Source organism: Rhipicephalus microplus, chromosome X, assembly GCF_043290135.1.
Source record: "Rhipicephalus microplus isolate Deutch F79 chromosome X, USDA_Rmic, whole genome shotgun sequence".
Lineage (NCBI taxonomy): Eukaryota > Metazoa > Arthropoda > Arachnida > Ixodida > Ixodidae > Rhipicephalus > Rhipicephalus microplus.
The window spans coordinates 471,613,782-471,636,202 of record NC_134710.1 but is presented as its reverse complement, the minus strand read 5'-3'; the positions used below and the strand labels follow the sequence as shown (position 1 = coordinate 471,636,202).

General features: G+C 48.3%; 2 protein-coding genes across 8 annotated transcripts in view; both read left to right on the top strand.

The window, feature by feature from the left end:
• LOC119160815 (endoplasmic reticulum transmembrane helix translocase) overlaps positions 1-22,421 on the top strand; it is a 520,848-nt gene that overhangs the window by 270,420 nt on the left and 228,007 nt on the right. The window lies entirely within an intron of this gene.
• On the top strand, positions 9-9,414 carry LOC142777117 (uncharacterized). Its single transcript, XM_075881422.1, has 2 exons — positions 9-3,070; positions 5,315-9,414. Exons 1-2 carry the CDS (start codon positions 1,619-1,621, stop codon positions 6,035-6,037), a joined length of 2,175 nt encoding a protein of 724 aa, XP_075737537.1. The 5' UTR covers positions 9-1,618; the 3' UTR covers positions 6,038-9,414.

Genomic DNA, 22,421 nt, shown 5'->3' with positions numbered 1-22,421 from the left:
TGCTTGTTTGCATGGTAACCTTCAAAGCAGGCTACTTCTCCGGTCATGTGTTCTTTGCTATGCTTTGTTTGATCTTGCTTATTTGCAACACTGTCTCGACTAGAGTCATGAAAGGGTGGTACAAGGTGTAGTAGTGCATAATGAACAAAATGTAGTGGTGTAAACAGTTGAACTGACTTATAGCAACTCTAGTGCCACAAAAATTTTATTGTTGTAGCCAAGAATTGCTATAGACATATTACACGAAAAAAAAAGCAAAATAGGGAGGGCAGGTTGTTGTGAAAAAACTATAATATCGCATGGGATATGCCAACAGGCATCAGTGACAAGGATGACAAAGCTGCTGATTTATCGGACATGTTTAAAAATTCTAATGCTTTCACGGGACCATGATAAGCCCAGGGGTGCAACAGCTGCATCAATTGCACCAATTTGACACAATTCCCTATTTGTGCGCCAAGCTGCGCCATAATCATGAAACTTGCCGAAATTGCGCCACGCTGTGCCAAAATTCTTGACCAGCCCCAAAATTTTCTTTATTGCACTAATTTCAGCGAGAAATGAGGGCCACGTTAGTCACCTGTAGTTTGCATCATGAATAAATCTAGGGATCTAAGCCAAGACTCCTGCAAAGCGCGATCTTCCATATAAAGTATCAACGCCGCGTGCCCATTGATCCGCTGACCACAGCGGATATCTATTTTCAGGACGAGGCAACTTCTAGACAAAAATGCATTGCTATAGCCAGCAACACTTCGTGCGAACTATGAATTTCCTTGTTAGCAAACGCAGCTATGGCATGTTAAGGGGGGACGCGGCTTTGGCATCGCGAAATTTGGCCAAAAAATCGATTTTCTGAAAATCTCATTTTCACATTCTGTGACCCCTTTTCTATATAATTTCGAAGTTTCGTCCCTGAAAACAGCGTAGAAATGACGCAAAAAATTTTATCGAAGCTAGGGTGGTGATGAATTTCACGGAAATTGCGAAAAAACGGCGTTTTCCGAACCGCGATATCTCCGCAACCACGTAACCTAGTGCCGCCATCTTTGTCTCTATGGATAGCGCGATTCTTCCGTTTCAAATTTGCCGCCTCGGCCGGCTGAACCAGGCAAGAGCAAGCCCACAGCAAGCCAAAGTGTAAAGGTATCACAACAGTTTCCGATTGGCGACGCGCGTCACGTGACTGTACGGCGGCTCCGCATTGGTCGCCCGTGCGGTCGCTTGTAGCAATCGGCGCAAATGTCGTCTGCTCTACGCGCTGACAGCGCTGACGGGCCGCTTACTGCATTTGTTTTCAACTCGTCGCGGCGTGGTTTCGTGCGGTCGCTTGTAGCAATCGGCGCAAATGTCGTCTGCCCTACGCGCTGACGGGCCGCTTACTGCATTTGTTTTCAACTCGTCACGGCGTGGTTTCGTGCGGTCGCTTGTAGAAATCGGCGCAAAGGTCGTCTGCTCTACGCGCTGACGGGCCGCTTACTGCATTTGGTTTCAACTCGTCGTGGCGTGGTTTCGAGATCGCATCGCGCTGCGATAAGATCGGCGCTCGTGAAAGGAGAAAAACGTTGTTATCCAGTTTGGCGCATTGCAGTTTTGAGATCAGTTCCCACATGCGATCATGGACCGGCGATCGTTCAAGAAGAAACGCAAGACTGTGCAGCAATTTGGTGCTCGTAAGCCGAAGCCGCCGATCGTGAAAAAGAAATTCAGTCCGGCAACTTCTGCGAGCAGCGACGACGGTGTGCGGCACGACGAGGACTCGCAGCCGAGCACAAGCACGCACGGAGCATCGTCCGCGAGAATCGACGAAACTGTTCATATGCCTGTGGAGCAGTGCTTTGTGCTGTCTGAGGAAACATCCGTTCGTCGTTCCGCGCAGGCCGCAGACATCGCGGATGCTAAGCCTAGCACTTCGCGCGAGGATGTATTCATCGCAGATGCCCAGCCAAGCACTTCGCGCGAGGATGTAGACGCCGCGGATGTTAAGCCTAGCACTTCGCGCGAGGATGTAGACGCCGCGGATGCTAAGCCTAGCACTTCGCGCGAGGATGTAGACATCGCGGATGCTCAGCCAAGTACTTCGCGCGAGGATGTGAGGCCGTCTACCAGCACCACCAGTAGCACGATTCGGGCCCTATTAGAGCCTCGTTTCGTGTCCCTAAGAGCAGTGTCTGCGACGGAGCGCAAGATGTCACTGATGGACCAAGGGGACGAGAGCGACATCGAAACGGAAGACGAAGATGAGTTTTTCCTCGTGCAATGCGCGGCCCTGAATGGTCTGTTTGGCAGTGCCCTGTGCCCACAGTGCAAAGAGCCGGGACTCAAGATGAAGCACGGAACTAAGCACGGGTTAGCGGTAAAGATGGTGCTCACCTGCACTGCTTGCGACGCGGACGCGAAAAATGTGTGGTCGTCGCCGCGAATGGAAAACAGCAAGTCATTTGAAGTAAATATTCGGGCCATGCAAGCTATAAAAACTATTGGAGTGGGATCAGCTGCACTCAGTGATTTTTGGTCTGTGATGAATGTATCACATAGGGGAATTCACCACAAGACTTTTCGAAGGCATCTCAAGGGGGAATTTCGGCCTGCTGGCGCAGCAGTCGCGGCACGTGTGTTTTGCGACGCTGTTGCAGCCGTTCGCAATGTGTGCAGCCAAATGGAGGGAACACCCACCAAGATTGTCACGGTGGTGTACGACGGGACGTGGATGACACGCGGCCACGCGTCCCACATCGGCGTGGGCACGTTCATTGAATTCTACACTGGATTAGTGCTTGACAGTGTTGTCCTGTCCAATTACTGTCATGGATGTGCTGTGGGCCCCAAAGAAGGCGACGACGGCTACAGTGAATGGAAGGAAGCACATGTTTGCCAGAAAAACACAGAGGCAAACTCGGGCCAAATGGAAGTCGAAGCGGCCCTCATACTGTTTCGGCGCTCACTAAAAAAAAATGACCTGCGCTACACAACCATCGTTTTTGATGGCGACAGCCACACTTTCTTAGCTCTGTGTCAGGACCAGGCTTACGGTTTTATACCCCTGAAGAAAGAAGATTGTATCAATCATGTTAAGGGGGGACGCGGGTCTTAGAAAAGTAAAAAATGGCCAAAAAATTGATTTTGAGAAAAACGCATTTTTCTAATCTTTGAACCTATAAGCACCTTTCCTCAAATTATTAACGCTAAATTCGATAAAAAAATAGGTTAAAATCTATTTTCAAACCATCACGGGAGTCGCAAAACAACCCGCAAAACAGAAAATTTGTTCGAACTTCCTGCGCGCGCCGCCAGCGAAGCAGCTGGCGGATCGGCGCCATCTTGGGCTTGTTTTAGATGCGGAAGCATCTTATACTCGCGCCTTGTAGTGCGCCGTCCGCGCCGTCCGCACCGCTTCTCGAACATTCGACAGCTGACGCGCGCGCATGCGCCGTCGCGCCGTCGCCCACTCTTCCACCATCTGTGCATCCCTTCCTCCTCTACACACCGCGCGCGCTTCACTCCTCCACCATCTGTGCACCCTTCCTCCTCTACACACCGCGTTCGACATCTACAATTCTCCTGATTCTCCAGTGGACGCGCATGTGGCGTCGCGCTTCGAGAACATTTAACAGCTGACAGTGCATGCGCCGTCGTGCTGTATATATACTCAAGGTCGGCGCTCGCTCGCTCAGTTGCCGCTCGTCGGTTGGTTTGAACGGCGCGTTGACGTCCAAGGTCGCGGTGAAATGAATTCCAACGAATCACAAACACAATGATCGACGTCCTTTCGACCAGCGCCGCCCTTTCGCATACGTGTGTACGTGTTCACTCATTTAACACCCCCTCCTACAACCACGTTAACCAATTTAGCCATCGACCCAAGTAAGTCGCAATTTAACACCCCATTTCACAACCACGTTAACCAATTTAGCCATCGACCCAAGTAAGTCGCACTTTAACACCCCGTTAACCAATTATATGGTCCGCATCCTCCTCAGTGTTCCCCCGAGGGAAGCTGCGGGCAATTTTTTTTAAGCTGGTTCCTTTGTGCGCGTTTTGCGGGCTCTCAAAATGGCGTAGCTCCAACACAACGACTGCCCTCCCCCGTTTTGCGAAGCCGTCTGCCGGACCGCTGATTGGCTAGAGCGCGCGCGCGCCGGGGAGCCCCCCCATCTCGCGCTTACCATTGGCTGGCGCAGCGGCGCGGCCACGGTTGCTCGCTCTTTTTTTTTTTTTTTTTGGTTTTGCTCCGTCGGCGCCTGCTCTCGTGCGTGTTATCTCGTCTGCTACCCGCTCGTGTACCGACGTCGCCGACGTATACGTCTTTCTGCATTTCGCCGGCATGGCTTGGGAAGCTCGCCTGAAGAAGAACACTCGTGAAGCTTTCGGCAGGAAACGAAAGCGAGCGTGGAATGCGCGGCAGAAGGGAGCGGCCTGCGCGCCGCCGAGAACGCCGGAGATGGCCGAGGTAGCGCATTCTGACGACAACGAGCTGTCGCAAATGCCTGTTATTGCGGAGGCAATAACAGGCATTTCCGGCATTATAAAACAGGCATTATAAAAGGGCGATGTTTTTATATATAACGTGTGTCTTCCTTTGGTTTTCAGTGCACTAGAACAGCCACAAAGTTGTAGACTGAATTCCTTATACTGATTCAACGGCCAGTACACAGTTTTTAAGTGAGCTGTGGCAAATATTTTGGGAAGGTGCATTGACACATTTGGTGCAGCCATACTCGCATAATGTAGAGCTATACAACGGTGCCATTTTTATTGCTCTAGCTTCACTTTAGCAAAAGTTACAGTTATTAGAAACTTTAAATGCGTTTTTCTCAGTTCGATATTTTTGTGCACCACACTAAATCTTAGGGGTTTTTCTTATATGTTACTGTTGATTGAGAATGACAAACTTGGTATCATTTTATTTGTAATAACATTACCTATGGGGTGATGCTATTTTGATTACTCTAGAAGCATACTGTTAATTACAATTATGGATAGTAATGAGCGAAAATTGAACAGAATACCCATTGTAAGTGCTGGTCTGTTTTCTTATCTATATAATGCCTAAAAATTAATAAAAATAGCATCACCCCATACAGAAAGCCCTCAGCATTGGGGCTATGCATTTATTTTTTGGATCTGGCTTGATTAAGTTGCCAAAAAGCCCCCAATGAAGTGCATAATTAATTAAATTACAGATGTTAATATCTTTTTATCCACTGAAGTTATTTCAGAAACAAATTACATATTTGAAATCAGCATGAAAAACTGTCCAAGATGGTGAGGTTTGGTCAAGATTGAGCCAAAAACAGAAAAAAAAATTTTAAAGACCCTTTTCCCCTCTAAAAAGAGGATGGGCACAGCCCTGTGGGCCATCGTCACAAAGAGTAAGAAAGACCAACCTATCGGCGGAAAAGGTAGCCTTACACAAAATTTGATCAAGCAACTGACTGCCTATTATGGCCAAGCCCTTAGGCAGCATGCTGAAGTGGAGGATATGCAGCGAGCGGTCATGGCTACATTCTACCACACCACTTCGACTGACCAGGATCAACACCACGAACTTTGCCCACCAGGTCCTGATAGCTGGTGCACACACCGGGCTGCAGAAGCTAAAGGTGAACCACAGCCACCCCATAAGTACCACCTGGGACGACACGTTGCCGCTGCCCTGCTGTCTGTGTACCAGCGACTTTCGGACCCACAGCTTCTTGCGCGGTGCCAGGCCAAAAAAACTCAAAATGCTGCCGAAAGCCTGCACTCAATTATTTGGTCAATTCTGCCCAAAGAAGAGCACGCTTCATTGATAGCTGCAGAAACCGCTGTCAGTGAAGCAATCTGTAGGTATAATGCTGGGAACCTCCATGCCTACACCCAACTTTGCACATCTCTTGGTCTCCAACCTGGACGCCATGCACTTCGTAGAGCAGCCGAAAAAGATGCCATGCGGAAAAAAAAGGCTGCGAAAGCTCATCAGGCTAAAGGTCAGATGGCCAAGCGACGCCGCACTGCAAAGGACACTAAGGACTACAACCCTAGTGCCTTAAATTAGGCATGTAAACCGTGACTCAAGACTTTGAACCTCGTTTTCTCAAAACTGTTTTTTTGGCATGTTGCTCAGCTCTTGGAGCAGATATCTTCGCAACTACTTGACAGATTTTGATTCTGTTTTTTTTTGTAATTCTCCTTGAACTGTGCTTCAGGGGGCTGCATTTTTATTTTTAAAATTTAGCCTTTTAAAAATTTTTGGTAGGGTTTCTTGTTTGTAGTGCAAATGTGCTCATTCAAGTATCAGTGGAGAAAACATGAACTACAAATTTTAGTATTGCAAAAAAATTATTTTGAAAACGCAGCCCCCTAGAGCATACATTCACCTCTGCACACAGTGTTTACCACCTTTCTATGTCATTTTTTAAACTCTCCAGCCGCTCCACGAGGTCCAGTAATGAAATTATTTGTTCCTCAGAAAGTTTTCATGATATCATCTTGAAATTTTTATGGAAGCATTATGAGGTCATTTTTAGTCTCTGTGCCAATTTTCATCAAGATCTAACCAGAAAAAAGAAAGTTCGTTCCGAAAGGCACGTCCCCCCTTAAGAGCTAAAGCTGGAAGCGCTGCGAATGCAGGCGTTGCCGGTGACCACGTTGGTTGCCATAGCAACGGCTCATGCAGTAGATATCTGGTGCAATCGATGGGCCAGTGGGCACGTGCCATTCTTACTTTATCTGGTCAAATGCGCGTTGCAAGCGAGCCAATAAGTTGTGCCATAAACCTAACTTTTTTGTGAAAAAAAAAAAAACTGGTGGGGGGGGGAGGGGGGGTAGTGGTTCGAAAATTTCTTGACCTTGTTCTATCCTAGTCAGGACTTCGCTTAAAGACACCTTCGCTGCAATGCACTGGTGACATGTGAAAAAGTATTTCAATATCTGGAAAGTGCTTATAGCAGTAATCACTAGACACAGCACTATTTGTTCACTTACGCGTGTGTATACACCACATAATTATGAGTACTAATATGATCGCTGATGTCTAAAGTTACTGGCAATCATTTGGCGTACTGTATGACATTTGTGCAATTCTAACAATTTAAACAACACTGTGCACCATTTTTTTTTTTTTTTTCGGCACCCCTACTTCTTAGTTTTACGAATCTTTCGAAACTCAATGTGAGCATCTTGGCAAATCCACATTCAAGGATGGAACAGCTGTGCCATTTGCGCCGTTGTGCGCCTAACTTGTTTACCTATGCCATTCTGCGCCGAACCACCCCTGTTGTGCCAAACTCTGTTTATCAGTGCTGTATTGTGCCACACCAGAATATAGCTGCAAGGTGGGAAAGCCATCATGCGCTGCGCCTGTAAACGTGGATGAAACATCGTCTTTTCAATTTTATCGAAATGGTTATAGTTTTGGTTTCGTAAAAGCTGCGATGGTTCAGAAGCAGCCGTGAGCTCTGATTCTGAGGGTGTGGTCGCAATCGCTACGTGCACGCAATCACTGCAGGCATAAGCGCAAATGGCTTGGGAACTCTTCTACGGGCTACGCTGTCAACGCAGAGACTCTTAGAAGAGCACCACTTTCAGGTGCGACTGTATTCTCTTACACCACCATTCTGTACAGTTATGCAATATTGTAATTGTGATGCTCATTGTATAAAACAGCGCGGGTATACGAAAGAAGAAGAAAAGCAACAGGACAGAGGGCTGGCTAGCAACAAGAGCATTTATTTCGTGTGAAGAAATATGTATGCTTTGGAAAGGTGAAAGGAGGCAAATTGAAGAAAGGTCTTTCTTCTTTCAACGCAATTTTTTCTTTCAGCATAATTTTATTCATGCATGGAAGTACACTAAAACCTCGTTATAACGAAGTTGAAGGGGAGCCACAATTATTTCATTATATCGATTATAATAGTTTGTGGCAATGTATGCTCAGATGGGCGCACACCTATACGCATGCAAAGAAGGAAACCGCCTCGCGACCTGATGTACCGCTACACGACCACGCGTGCAACGAAAAATAAATACAGTTGAACAGTATTATTTCGAACGCGCGGGGAGATGCGGGTCGAAAAACCGCGTTTTTTTTCCGAAAAAGTCGATTGTGTGTTTTCTTGCGTTTTTTATTCCTCCAAGCCTTCTCCTTAATATATTAAAAAATGAAAGCTAAGAATAAACTAGAAGTTATTTAAAAATACAAGTAAAACACTTGCAGTGGCTCATCAAAATGCAAGGTTACCCGATTTTCACGCACGGGGCACTTCGCTCTACGGCATCACCGGCTCTTGAAATTTTGCGGGCATGTAGGCCTAACCCTCTTCTCCCAGAACCCACTTCGGCAAAGCGGCATTCGCGTAAAAAATAGAACAAAAAAATCGTTTCCCACTGCATTCTAGCGTGGCGACTGGGCCTTCGAAGTCACGTGGTATGATCGGAGCCCTGCCATTGGTTGCGAGCATTTCGCCGCACAGTCGGATGCGAGCGCTTACTTCGTTCTCCTGCTTTTGCCGAGACATCGATGAACACAGCCGCCAGAGTTATTATTTTAGCGCCATGGATGCCGGCGAGAAACGCTACTTTCGTTCACGGAAGTTCATTACGCAGTACTAGAGAAGGCGCCCCAAACGCAAGCAGTGAGCGCTGGCGAGAGGTTCGTCTGCTGCTAGGCCTAGACGCGGCAGCAGTGACGCCCCCAATTTGGATTGTTCAAGCTTCATTTCTACCATCGATGACTTCATCAGTGCTTCAGAGTGAAAAATAAAGATGTTCGATGACTAAAGCTAGTGTCAGGACGAATGCGGAAGCACATTTATTTGTGAGACCGATGCGATGCAGAAGCTCGTCAGCGGCGTAGTATGCTCCAACTGCGGGCGGTGCAAGCTGTCCATTCGAGTAATGGCAAGCAGACGATAAAGACTGGCACCGTTTTTGGAACTTTAGTGCCGAAATAACGCATGTGCTGCAACTGTTGTTTCGTCCATGTACGCGTCAAGCCATGTGTATCTGTCATGCAGTGGAAGCGAGAAGACGTCCGCCAGCGGCAGTGCACTGGACAGCTTCGCGGTGAGCGTGAAGTCGGTGGTCGCACCGCGTGCGATCGGCGTCGGACACGAGCAGCTTGTGCGGTTTTGTGCAATCATTGGTGTTAAAAAACCAGTGCGTCCCAAGAACTGCCATTCGCAAAAAAAAAAAGTGCATACCGCCGACGAAAACCTCGCAGGAGCCCAAGAGCAACGGCCCATCGCCGCAGTAACGAAAAAATAAAAGCCCGTTGGGAGGAGGAAGCTTGCAGAGACTGTAAGGGTTCAATATACAGTGCTGAATTATTCTGAAACTGTCAACTTTTTCAAGATAGCTTTGCTGACGTTCTCTGTGAATTTCATTCAGATTGGCTGAAGAGTATAGTATTAAACAAGTTTTTGAACTTTCAAACCTCTTTTCCTCAGTTCCTCATTTTTTGGCATTCTTAGAGCTTGTGCCCTATAATTTGTACGCTTTACGTAGTCTGATTGCAATGAAACTTGGCATGCTTAAAATTTTACATGTCCTGAATTCAAATAAACAACTTTCAGAGGTCTCCAAAGCACATTCAGCTAGATAATTTCAGAAGCTTGTTCCTTGAGTATGGTAAAACTCAAACTCAGCATTAGAATTTTTTTCTAGGCCAGCACACAAATGTTACACAATGTTTCCTTGCTTTATTGAATTCTGCATGAATTCTGCAATTCATTAGGAGCAACATTTGCTATTTTTTAGAGCTTTCTTGTGCTTACTATTGTTGCCTAAACTTGCACAAAAATGCATTGTTTTTACAAATGCATGATCTGCAAAAAACTAAATGAATGAGCCATAAAAAATAAAAGCAGATTTGAAAAGAGGAGCTGGAACTCTATAACTGGTGAAAGTTTCATTGAGCTGTCACAACTATCTGAAGGAAAAAGTTTTCGAGGAGCATCTCCCTTAATTCGAACCCATGCTGAGGTCCCGTCAAAGCTATGTGTATTCCAATGGGTGCAAACGGCCTTTAATTCGAATGCGCAAGCATTCGTGACGGGTAATTTGAACATACTGCGCTCCGAAACGGCTCTCAGCACCATGCCCCATCCCGCGGCGGCACCTCTCAATGCTGCGCGCGAAGAAGGAAAAGGAAAGAAAAGACTGTGGCGGATTGTTTGCTCTCTCTCAAATGCCAATCTGCGACGCGCCAGTGCCACGGTTCTCCCTTTTCCGTCTCTGCACGTAGATACCCTTCTCCTTTCATTGTGCATTATTTTGCCACAAGGGCGAAGGAATGAATGCTGCAGTAACAAATTGCAATGTCATGCAAAGAAGGGCAAGCAACTCGAAACTTGCAGCGCACACCTCAAGCAGAAAGCACCCTCGAAATGAGCATACACAGGATGAGCGCAGACAAACAACTGCCACAGCTTGACACTTAAAGCACGCTGCTCAATCTGAAAGAAAGACACATGAAATGAATGCGCATATATACACGGGACGAGCGCAAACGGTCACAATTATTACTTCTTTGTGTGTGAGCAGCGCACTTTTATCGTAAAAATGGCTGCTGCAGATCTTCGTTCTCTCTTTAAAACTACTGCAACTTCAAAGCGATTTTGGGGTGGAAGCACAAGAGGTACAAAGCGGCCGAATACTGAGATAAGCTCGCCTGCGAGTGAACCACCACGCTAGAGAACATCTACAGTCGTTGATGGATTTTTCGGACTCCAAAAATTCGGACCTCACAAATGCACCATCTAGGTTCCCATTGCACTAATGCACTTTTGCAACCGATTTCTCGGGCGGATTTAGGCTCCAAAGTTTGATTTTTCGGACTAAATTGGCTGTTTTGAGCAATGCCGCTCGATTTTGAAAGCTGCCATGTTGGATTTTTTGTTGGCTTGGTCGAGTTTGGCTTGCAGTGGCCAGTTGTGCGGCCTTTAAGATTGGAAGCGTGCACAGTCTTCTAGTTTCGGAGGCCATCTCTGATCTTTCTTAGCAAAATTGCTAAACTTCTTCAGTCAGCCTTATCATCATCATGAATACGTCAGTAAGTTGTTTTCATTTTCTGGGCGTTTGTTTTTATGGTCGTCACTGCACACGGGGTCGTGTTAATAGTATGCCGAGTGTGTTTGAGCCATCGTATGCGTCACATGCTCACTGCTGTTCGCGGTTTCTCAGTAGAACTCCATAGTCATGGTGCTCGGTTACCGACCTGGAATACGCGGGTTAGATTGCCGCCGTGGCGGTAGCGTTATGATGGTGGCGAAATGCTGGAGGCTCAAGTACCGTGCGGTGTCAGTGCTTGTTACAGTGGTGCAAGTAAATGAAGCCCAGACCGTGTTGTTAAATCTCACCAAACAGGTGAGAAGTTGCACGGATCTTTTTGCGACCGGCATCAAGTATTGTCTGCGTGGTTCTATAACGCCACAAACTTTGCCGCCCGCAAAGATCGGCGGCAGTGATTGCCAATGCGCTTGGCATCGATGCTCATCATCATCATCAGCCTGACTACGTCCACTGCAAGACAAAGGCCTCTTCCATTTTCCGCCAGTCAACTCGGTCCTGTGCTTGCTGCTGCCAATTTATACCCGCAAACTTCTTAATCTCATCTGCTCACCTAACCTTCTCTCTCCCCCTAACTCGCTTGCCTTCTCTGGGAATCTGGTCAGTTACCCAGCGGTTTTCCTGTCTATGCGTACATGCCCGGCCCATGTCCATTTTCTCTTCTTGATTTCAACTATGATAGCCTTAACTCCTGTTTTTCCCCTAATCCACTCTGCTCTCTTCTTATCTCTTAAGGTTACACCTACCATTTTTCTTTCCATTGCTCACTGCGTCGTCCTCAATTTAAGCTGAACCCTCTTTGTAAGTCTCCAGGTTTCTGCTCCGTAGCTAAGTACCGGCAAGATGCAGCTGTTATATACCTTCCTCTTGAGGGATAGTGGCAATCTACCTGTCATGATTTAAGAGTGCTTGCCACATGTGCTCCACCCCATTCTTATTCTTCTAGTTACTTCAATCTCGTGGTTCGGCTCCGCGGTTATTACCTGCCCTAAGTAGACATAGTCTTTTACAACTTGAAGTGCACTATTACCTATCTCGAAGCGCTGCTCTCTTCCGAGGTTGTTGTACATTACTTTCGTTTTCTGCAGAATAATTTTAAGACCCACCTTTCTGCTCTCCTTGTCTAACTCCGTAATTATGAGTTGCAATTCGTCCCCTGATTTACTCAGCAATGCAATGTCAGCGGCGAAGCGCAGGTTACTAAGGTACTCTCCATTAACTCATATCCCTAACTGTTCCCATTCTAGGCTTCTGAAAACCTCCTGTAAGCACGCGGTAAATATCATCTTAGAGATTTTGTCCCCCTGCCTTTCACCGTTCTTGATTCGTATTGTCGCAGTTCAACGTAAGCAGTGCACCGACACGTTGAGTCCGAGAACAGACGGCGTGTGTTTTTATGCAGGAGCCAAGAGCAGGCGAGCCAAAAACGAAAGTACGTCGTCTTCTTCAGTCTCCCTTTTCACGAGGCTGTTGGCGCGCACATCGTCTTTGTTCTTTGTTTCGGGCGCGGCATTTGCCTCCCCTTAAAAGAGCATCGCCCCGATGCTATAGCTGAGACAATAATTTGCGCAAGAAGTCACTTTGTAGAAGCGACGGTGCCTCGCAGAGTCACTCGCTGACGTATGGCTTAATGCGCACTACGTGCACAAGCTCAGGTCGGTGCTGGCGACGCCTTGAACAGTTTGGGATATCCGGGACGACTTCATAGGTAACGTCACTTAGTCGTCGCAGCACTCGGTAAGGTCCGAAGTACCTTCTGAGCAATTTTTCGGATAGTCCCCGTCTTCGTACAGGTGTCCACACCCATACCCTGTCCCCGGTTTCGTACGTTACAGGTGTATGACGTTGGTTATAGCGGCCTGCGTCGTACTCTTGCTGTTTGTATATTCGCAGACGTGCGAGCTGCCTGGCTTCCTCTGCGCGTTGAGTAAACGCGTCAGCACTCGTTTTGTTGTCATCGCATTCGTGTGGCAGCATCGCGTCTAACATCGTTCTTACTTCTCGTCTGTAAACAAGGCTGAATGGGGTCATCCGTGTGGTTTTTTGTTTCGCAGTATTGTATGCGAACGTTATGTAAGGGAGAATCTCGTCCCAGTTTTTGTGTTCGAAGTCCACATACATTGAAAGCATGTCTTCTAGAGTTTTGTTAAGTCGCTCGGTCAACCCGTTGGTTTGTGGATGGTAAGCTGTCGACTTGCGATGAATAGTACCGCTGAGCACCAACACATGATCTAAAAGCGCGGCCGTGAATGCGGTTCCGCAATCTGTTATAACGATCGATGGCGCACCGTGTCTCAGCACAATGTTCTCTATGAAGAACCGGGCTACCTCCTCTGCTGTGCCTCTCTGGATGGCTTTTGTCTCGGCGTAGCGAGTAAGGTAGTCGGTCGCCACTATAACCCAACGGTTACCAACACTAGAGGTGGGAAGTGGGCCCAAAAGGTCCATTCCGATCTGGTCAAACGGCGTTGTCGGGATCTGGACAGGGTGTAGCAAACCGGCTCGTTTCGTTGGAGGTGACTTGCGCCGCTGGCAATCGAGGCAGGTCCGAACATGATGCTTCACGGTAGCGGTGAGTCTAGGCCAGTAATATCTCCCTCGAACTCTGCTCAGTGTGCGCGTGTAGCCTAAATGTCCAGATGTTACCTCGTTGTGGCACGCTTGCAACACCTCAGATCGAAGAGTGGTAGGGACGACAAGCAGGTAGGTGGACCCGTCTGACGAGAAGTTCATTTTGTAAACGACATTGTTTCGCAGACAGAACGACAGTCCTCTTGTAAAGGCTTTGGGTGCATTCTGGCTTCGTCCTTCTAAATAATTAATCAAGCCAAGTAGCTCAGGATCGTCATGCTGGTGATCTGCGATGGTTGATGTGTCGAGGATTCCGAGGAATGCTGTTTCTTCATCAAAAGCAGCAGCCGACTCTATTGGTGATCGAGATAGGCAGTCGGCGTCCGTGTGTCGTTTTCCCGACTTATACACCATCGTTATATCAAACTCCTGTAGTCTAAGGCTCCAGCGGGCCAATCGCCCGGAAGGATCTTTCAGACTTGTTAACCAACACAACGAATGGTGGTCACTGATAACCTTGAATGGGCGGCCGTACAGGTATGGGCGAAATTTCATAACTGCCCACACCACGGCCAGGCATTCCTTTTCAATGGTCGAGTAATTTGCTTCTGTGCGTGACAGAGTTCTGCTTGCGTAAGCAATCACTCTTTCCTCGTCATCCTGGTGCTGTACAAGCACAGCTCCGAGGCCAACATTGCTGGCGTCAGTATGGAGCACTGTAGGGGCTGTGTCATCAAAATGGGCAAGTACGGGGGTCGTCTGTAGACGTTGCCGCAAGTCATTGAAAGCATCTTCCTGTTCGTCGCCCCAAACAAATGCAACGTCATCCCTCGTGAGACGAGTTAAAGGTGATGCAATGCGTGCAAAATCTGGAATAAATCACCGATAATATGCACAGAGACCCAGAAAACGCCTCACTGCCTTTTTATCTGATGGTGTTGGAAACTGTGCGACGGCGGCAACTTTTTCGGGGTCTGGACGAACTCCTGCATAACTGACGACATGGCCGAGAAACTGCAGTTCCTCAAAGCAGAAGTGACATTTTTCCGGCTTGAGCGTCAGGCCTGCGGCCCGTATGGCCTGCAAGACCATTTGCATTCGTTCAAGGTGTTCGTCAAACGTTGTAGAAAACACAATGACGTCGTCAAGGTATACTAGGCAGGTTCTCCATTTAAGGCCAGAGAGAACGGTATCCATGAGACGCTGGAAAGTAGCAGGAGCGGAGCACAAGCCAAATGGTAAAACTTTAAATTCGTAGAGTCCGTCTGGCGTCACGAAAGCGGTTTTTTCACGATCCCTGGCGTCTACTTCAATTTGCCAATATCCGCTCTTTAAGTCCATGGAAGAGAAGTAACGTGCGTTTCGAAGCCTGTCAATCGAATCATCTATGCGGGGAAGCGGGTACACGTCCTTTTTTGTAACCTGATTTAGCTTTTGATAGTCCACACAGAAACGCAGGCTGCCGTCCTTCTTTTTCACTAGAACAACAGGTGATGCCCAGGGGCTTTTCGACGGTTGAATGACGTCGTCTTCAAGCATTTTTGTTACCTGCTGTTCTATCGCTTCTCGCTCTTTTGAAGCCACACGGTACGGATTTTGATGAATTGGTCTAGCCGTGTCCTCTGTGATGATTCGGTGCTTGGTCAAGGACGTCCGGCCAACTTTCGAGGTCGACGCAAAACAGTCGTGGAACTCGTCTTGCAGCACAAGCAGGCGTTCCCGCTGTTGCTGAGTTAAAGTAGGGCTGACGTCAAGGTTAGGTGCTCGGTCACGTGGGTCTTGTGCAGGTGTTGCTTCGAGTGCTGAAAAGCAGTCATGAACATCTGCGATCTCGTCGAAATGTGCCAACGTTGTGCCTTTTGGAAGGTGCCGTCGCTCGGAGGTGAAATTGGTCAACAGCAAGTTCGTTCGGCCGTCGGTGACATTGACTATTCCTCGTGCTACGGAAATCCCGTGAGTGAAAAGCAGCGAGGTTATTTGGTCGGCGACTCCTTCACCGTCGAACGGTACGTCACATGCTACTGAAACGAGGATACATGATCGAGGCGGCACGACTATATTGTGGTCTTTGAGACGAAAGGATTTGTGCTCTGGTAATGTAGAATCAGTCACACGAGCACTCTCGTAAAATGAAACCACGCGGTCCGGGATGTTGATTATTGCGCCATGCTCCCTGAGAAAGTCCATTCCTATAATTAAATCTTTGCAGCACTCTGGGAGAACAATGAAAGTCGCGACGAAAGAAGAGTCCCCTATGCTGATTCTTGCTGTGCATCTTTCAGTAGGGAGCAGCAATTGACCACCCGCGGAGTGGCTATTAAAAGAGAGAAAAGAAGAGAAAAGAGAGCCCCGTTATTGTCTGCTTCAATGAGCGACACCGCCACAGTAGCTCACGAGGGATGGGGGTGAGGAGGGATAAAAAGGATAGGAGTAAAGATGTGGGAAAGCCGAAGAAGGAGAAGAGAAGAAGAGACGTGTGGTGGTAAGCCACAGCGAGCGAGGACAAATCGAGGGGATAGAAGAGATAGGAAAGATGGAGCACGGTCACTGGAGTCCGAGGACGGGGCGCACCTGCGAGAGCTCCTTTCGGCGTCGGTGGATGGCGTAGAACAAGTCCAGTAAATCAGAGCTGCACTGTCGTCGGAGGTGGAAGGTCGTCGGCGGCAGGAGATGACGTAGGGCGAGTCCAGTCGGCCAGAGCCACGCTGACGCGGGAGATCGCAAGCGCGCGGAGCGCGCGAGCGCACGACCGGTTAGCTCGAAATCCAGCAAGCGAGTCCTGACCACCCGCTGTTCTTATATGTGGTCCTGTCCATGGCGTTCTTACTTTTCTAAGATGATCAGCCAGCTTGCGACTTATTATGGAAAAATCAGCACCCGTATCGACTAAGGCTGTCACTTGCTCTCCGTCAATAATTACATGGAGGTCGGCGCTCACCATTTCGTCGTTGTTAATATTCGTCGGCGTCAAGTCGTTCTGTCGCGGCAGTACTGGGGACTTTTTATCGTCTTGTGGTCGGGCTGCGACCTTACCCCGAGAGGTCGCCGCCTTTAGTTTCCCCGGTAAGGGCTGGGCGACCTTGTTCCCCGAAGGTCAGCAAAAGTACGTCGATTCGGTGATGTTGTCTGAGCAGGGGATGGAGAGCGTGACCTGTGGGCGGAATTGGGCTGACGATGAGGAGGCGACTCGTGATAGGGAGACCACGTTGTTGAAGGTCCTCGAAAACCAGGGTCGTCATGGCGAACAATGTAGTCGTCATTGGCACGGCGACCGTCGTACCCTGGCCGAGACGGGCGAAGCGATGTGTCGCGGTACCAACAATAGCGAGCTATATGGCCGGCACCACCACAGTTGAAGCAGAGAGGGCGCCGATCGACGGTGCGCCAAGCGTCCGTTCTGCGAAATTGTGGGCGTCTTATGTCCTCTCGTGGTGGTGAGTAAGGCGCGGCAGGTGGTGGCTGGTGGCATGGAGACATCGGAGACATGGGCTGACGTCTGAAAGCCTCCTGCAATGGTTGCGACGAAGGTGCGGCTGTAGGTGGCTGGTAGTATGATGTAATGGGCGGGACGGGTGGTGGTCGGCGGACAGCGTCGGCGTAACTCAGTTGACGCTGATCGCGATCGAGATCAGCTGCTGAAAAAGCGTGCCTAAGTTCGTCACGAACGACCGCGGCAACGGCGGTCACTGGTGTATCCACTGGAGGAGTCCAAAGCTTCTGCATTTCTTCGCGGACAATATCTCTGATAAGGTCACGTAAGGAGCCCTGATTGTCCAGAGTCACTGAAGCGACGTTGATTGGGGTGGTAGTGGACGAGCGATCATATTGCCTCGATCTTTGGTGCAGAGCACGCTCAATGGCAGTGGCTTCTCTTATAAAATCGGCCACGGTAGTTGGGGCATTGCGCACAAGTCCAGCGAACAGTTGTTCTTTCACGCCACGCATAAGGTAGCGCAACTTCTTCTCCTCGGACATGTTGGGATCAGCCCGACGACAGAGGCGCGTCACGTCTTCAGCAAACATTGCCACAGTTTCGTTAGGTTTTTGAAGCCTTAACTCGAGCAGCTGCTGAGCCCGCTCTCGACGGTCGACGCTAGCAAAGGCGTCAATCAGCTGCTGACGAAAGTCATCCCATGTGGATATACGGCCTTCTCGATTCTCAAGCCACGTGTGAGCGCCGTGATCGAGAGTGAAATACGTGCGGCCGAGCTTCTGTTGAGCATTCCACTGGTTGATGTCGGCAACGCGTTCGTAATGCTCAAGCCAATCTTCAACATCTTCGTGTGGGGCACCACTGAAGCGATCAGGCACAAGTGGCTGAAGAAGTGTTACCTGGGCTGGATTGGAAACGGGGCTGCCTTGTATCCCTTGGACCAACTGTGGCTGGCTAGCGGAGGCCATTGGTAGAGGTACGTAATGCCTGGTAGAATGTTCGTCGAAGGAGGTCAGCTCTGGAGATAGGCCTAGCAACCGGCGACTGAAGCGGTGCACTGGTGTCGTAACAGATGGCTGCGTGTCGGGACTTGATGAACGGCTCCCAGATGGGGTGTTGAGCATCAGCAGGCTTGCAACCCAGCACCTCCACCAGTGTCGCAGTTCAACGTAAGCAGTGCACCGAGACGTTGAGTCCGAGAACAGACGGCGTGTGTTTTTATGCAGGAGCCAAGAGCAGGTGAGCCAAAAACGAAAGTACGTCGTCTTCTTCAGTCTCCCTTTTCACGAGGCTGTTGGCGCGCACATCGTCTTCGTTCTTTGTTTCGGGCGCGGCAGTATTCTATTGCTCTCTTTATGAAGCACTATGGTAGCAGTTGATCCCCTGTAGATTTCTTCCAGGGTGTTTATATATACTTCATCGACGCCCTGATTCCGCAGTGTCTGCATGACGGCTAATATTTCTACTGAATCAAACGCCTTCTCGTAGTCTATGAAGGCTTTGTAGTGTGGTTGGTTATATTCTGAGCATTTCTCTATTACCTGATTGATAGTATGAATGTGGTCGATTTTTGAGTAGCCTGTTCGAAATCCTGCTTGTTCTTTTGGTTGATTGAATTCTAATGTTTTCTTTACTCTGTTAGCAATTACCTTTGTAAGTAGCTTGTATACTTCAAAGAGCAAGGTGATGGGCCTATAATTCTTCAAGTCCTTGTCATCTCTTTTCTTATGTATTAAGATTATGTTAGCGTTCTTCTAAGACTCTGGTACTCTTCCCGTCAGGAGACAACTCGTAAACAGGGTGGCTAGTTTTTATAACACAATCTGTCCTCCATCTTTCAGCAGATCTGATGTTACCTGATCCTCACCAGCAGCTTCGCCTCTTTGCATGCTCTCCAAAGCTTTTCTGACTTCTTCTATCATTATTGATGGTGTGTCATCTAAGTTACTGCTAGTTCTTATAGTGTTAAGGTCGTGCTTGTCCCGGCTACTGTACAGATCTCTGTAAAACTCCTCCGCTATTCTAACTATTCTATCCATATTGGTAGTTATTTTGCCTTCTTTTTCCCTTAGTGCATACATCCGATTTTTGCCTATCCCAAGTTTCCTCTTCCTTGCTTTGACACTTCCTCCGTTTTTCAGAGCGTGTTCAATTCTATTCAAGCTATACCTTCTTACATCGCATACCTCACGCCTATTAATCAACTTTGAAAGCTCTACCAAGTCTATTTTGTCTGTTGTATTTGAGGCTTTCATTCTTTGAGGCTCTTTAATGAGATTCTTTGTTTCCTGGGAAAGCTTGCCAGTGTCCTGTCTAACTACCGTACCTCCAACTTCCATTGCACACTCCGTAATGATACTCGTCAGATTATCATTCCTTGCTTCAACGCTAAGGCTGGTTTCCTTGATAAGAGCCGAGTACCTGTTCTGAAGTGAGACTCTGAATTCCTCTACTTTCCCTCTCCGTGCTAGCTCATTGATTGGCTTCTTGCGTATCAGTTTCTGTCGTTCCTTCAAGTCTGGGCGAATTCGGGACCGTACCATTCTACAGTCACCGACTGATAAATCGGACACCGATAATTCGGACATGCTCGGTAATTCGGACAGTCGCGCGGCACCGCCAATGGTCCAATAGAACTAATGTGTAAAGACGACCGATATTTTGGACAGCTGCCAGATCTACATTCGATAATTCGGACTCTGCCCGACTGTCGCTCACGCCGAATCGGCAACCATTATCTGCTCCGGCACTCAAACCATACAAAGTGTTGCCTCAGAGATCAAAATGAAAGCTAATTGGTAATCTATGAGGCTTTATTTCAATCACAACTTTATGCCTCAGAGATTTGTACTTAAAATTGCCGATCTTGGAGACACTGCTCAACTGTGGGGGATCGTATCGACATCGCGATTATCCCACGTTCCGGTTCCTGTATAACCTCGCCACCCTTCGCTGTGCGGCTATCGCCGCCATTCTGTCACATGTGTGTGCGGTACAGCGTTTTGCTGAATTCTGCACGCGTTCATATCTATTTTGAGACTTGCTTTTTTTTATGTCCAGCTGCCTCACAAGATCTGAAGTTAAATGGCACCAACGGTGCCCTCACAGCCAGCGCCGAAGGCCGCGCCGACGAAACGCGGCAGATATACAACGCTAACCGTGGCAAAGGAAGTAGCCATCATTCAGCAAGTGCTCAGTGGTCGTCCGCAAGTCGAAGTTGCTCGAGAGTTCAACATTTCGAAGCAAACCATATCGGACTACATGAAGAATAAGGACAAGATTTTAGGCGCGACGGAGACATTATCCGGAAGTGAACAAAAGAGGGTGCGCCAAGGTGTTCATCCGCAGTTGGAAGAAGGGTTGAGCATTTGGCTTAATGCTACCGTCGCTCAACGGGTTCCCATTTCCGGCCACCTCTTGAAGCAAAAGGCCGAGACATCGGCACTTTGCCTTGGCATTGATGGATTTAAGTTCAGCGATGAATGGCTGCGGAACTTTGAAAAGCGGTACGACCTCGCTTTAAAAAAAATGTGTGGTGAGAGCAGTGCCGTGGATAGCACACTGGTAGCGAACTACCGCAGTGGAAAGTTTGTGGAGCTGCCTCGGCGCTACTCGATTGACGACACCCTCAACCTCGATGAAACCGGGCTTTTCTATAAGCTACTACCGGAGAAGACACTCGCCCGTTCTGGAGAACCTTGCCACGGAGGTAAACTCAGCAAGGAATGAGTCACTGTCGTTGTCGGCTGCAACGCTTCTGGCACGGAAAAGCTCCTGCTGCTAGTAATCGGGAAATCGAAAAACCCTCGATGTTTTAAAGGGAAAAAAAATCTGCCTCTCTGGTACGAAGCCAATACGAAGGCGTGGGTCACGCAGAAGCTGTTCGCAGAGTATGTCGGAAAATTGGACCGAAAGTTTGAATTGCAAAGGCGCAAGGTCCTTTTGTTTGTAGATAACTGTACTGCCCATGCGCCGATCAGCTGTCTGAAAGCCATCGAGCTAGAATACCTGCCGCCGAATACGACCAGTATTCTGCAACCTATGGACCAAGGTATCATAAAGAACTTGAAGGTGCTGTATCGTTCACGCATGTTGCAGCGCGTGTTGGTCTGCTTAGAGAGTCAGATAAAATACAACGTTGATTTGATGTCAGCCGTGAGCATGCTTGCGGATGCCTGGAAGGTGGTGTTGGCAGGCACGATCAGCAACTGTTTCTGGCACGCAGGATTTACGTTGCGTAGTGAGCCCGACACCGCCGACACTGCAGCTGAAGAACTTGACAATGCAACTGAAGACCCGGACCTGCCGCCCAGCGCATCGAGCTCAGGTGCGGAAATTATCGACGACCTGCGAGGCTGTGGCGTGCCGATTCCCGACACTGTTACGTTTGAAGACTTTGAAAACGTCGACAGTGCAGTGTCGTCGTGTGCCGAATTGAATGACGACGACATAATTGAGCAGGTTCTGCAACCGTCAAACAGCGATTTTGACTCTGACGATGACGCGCCGTGTGCTCCGGAGCCGTCGCATGCGGACCTGTCTCGAGCCCTCGCTGTTCTTTCGTCGTCGTACAGTGATCGTATCACACTGGCGGATATACAGGCGGACTTGCATGCACGTAAGCGGAAGTGCATGCAGCAACGCACAAATGACTTTTTCCACCGATAGACTGAAGTGTCAATAAAGGTATTTTTTTTTTCTGACACATTCGTTTTTTTTGGACTTTCGATAATTCGGACTTATTTGCATTCCCCGTGGAGTCCGAATTATCAGTCGCCGATTGTATGGTCATTGCATCGTACTTTGCCAAGCACTTCCACCTCATTATAAAGTCTATTTCATTTTTATTTTCGCCATTAGGGCTCCTTCATGTCCACTTACGGTTTCCTCGATTTTTGGTAGAAGGTATTCAGAATCCGTAAATTATTGCCTTCTGCGAATTTCACTAGTAGCTCTCCTCTGGCATTTCTAGTACCGATGCCATAATCTCCCACTGCCTGGTCTCCAGCCTGCTTTGTCCCTACCTTCACATTGAAGTCTCCCATCAGTATAGTATACTGTGTTTTGACCTTACTCATTGCCGATTTCACGTCTTCATAGAAACTTTCAACTGAAGCGTAATCATGGCTGGATGTATGCGCTGAAGTCTGTACCACCTTCATCTTGTACCTCTTCTTGAGTTTAATTACGATACCTACCACCCTTTCATTAATGCTATAGTATTCCTCTATGTTGCCAGCTATATTTCTGTGAATAAGGAACCCCACTCCCAGTTCCATTCTGGCAGCCAAGCCCCGATAGCAAAGGACGTGCCCATTCTGTAGCATCGTATAGGCCTCACATGTCCTCCTAACCTCACTGAGCCCTA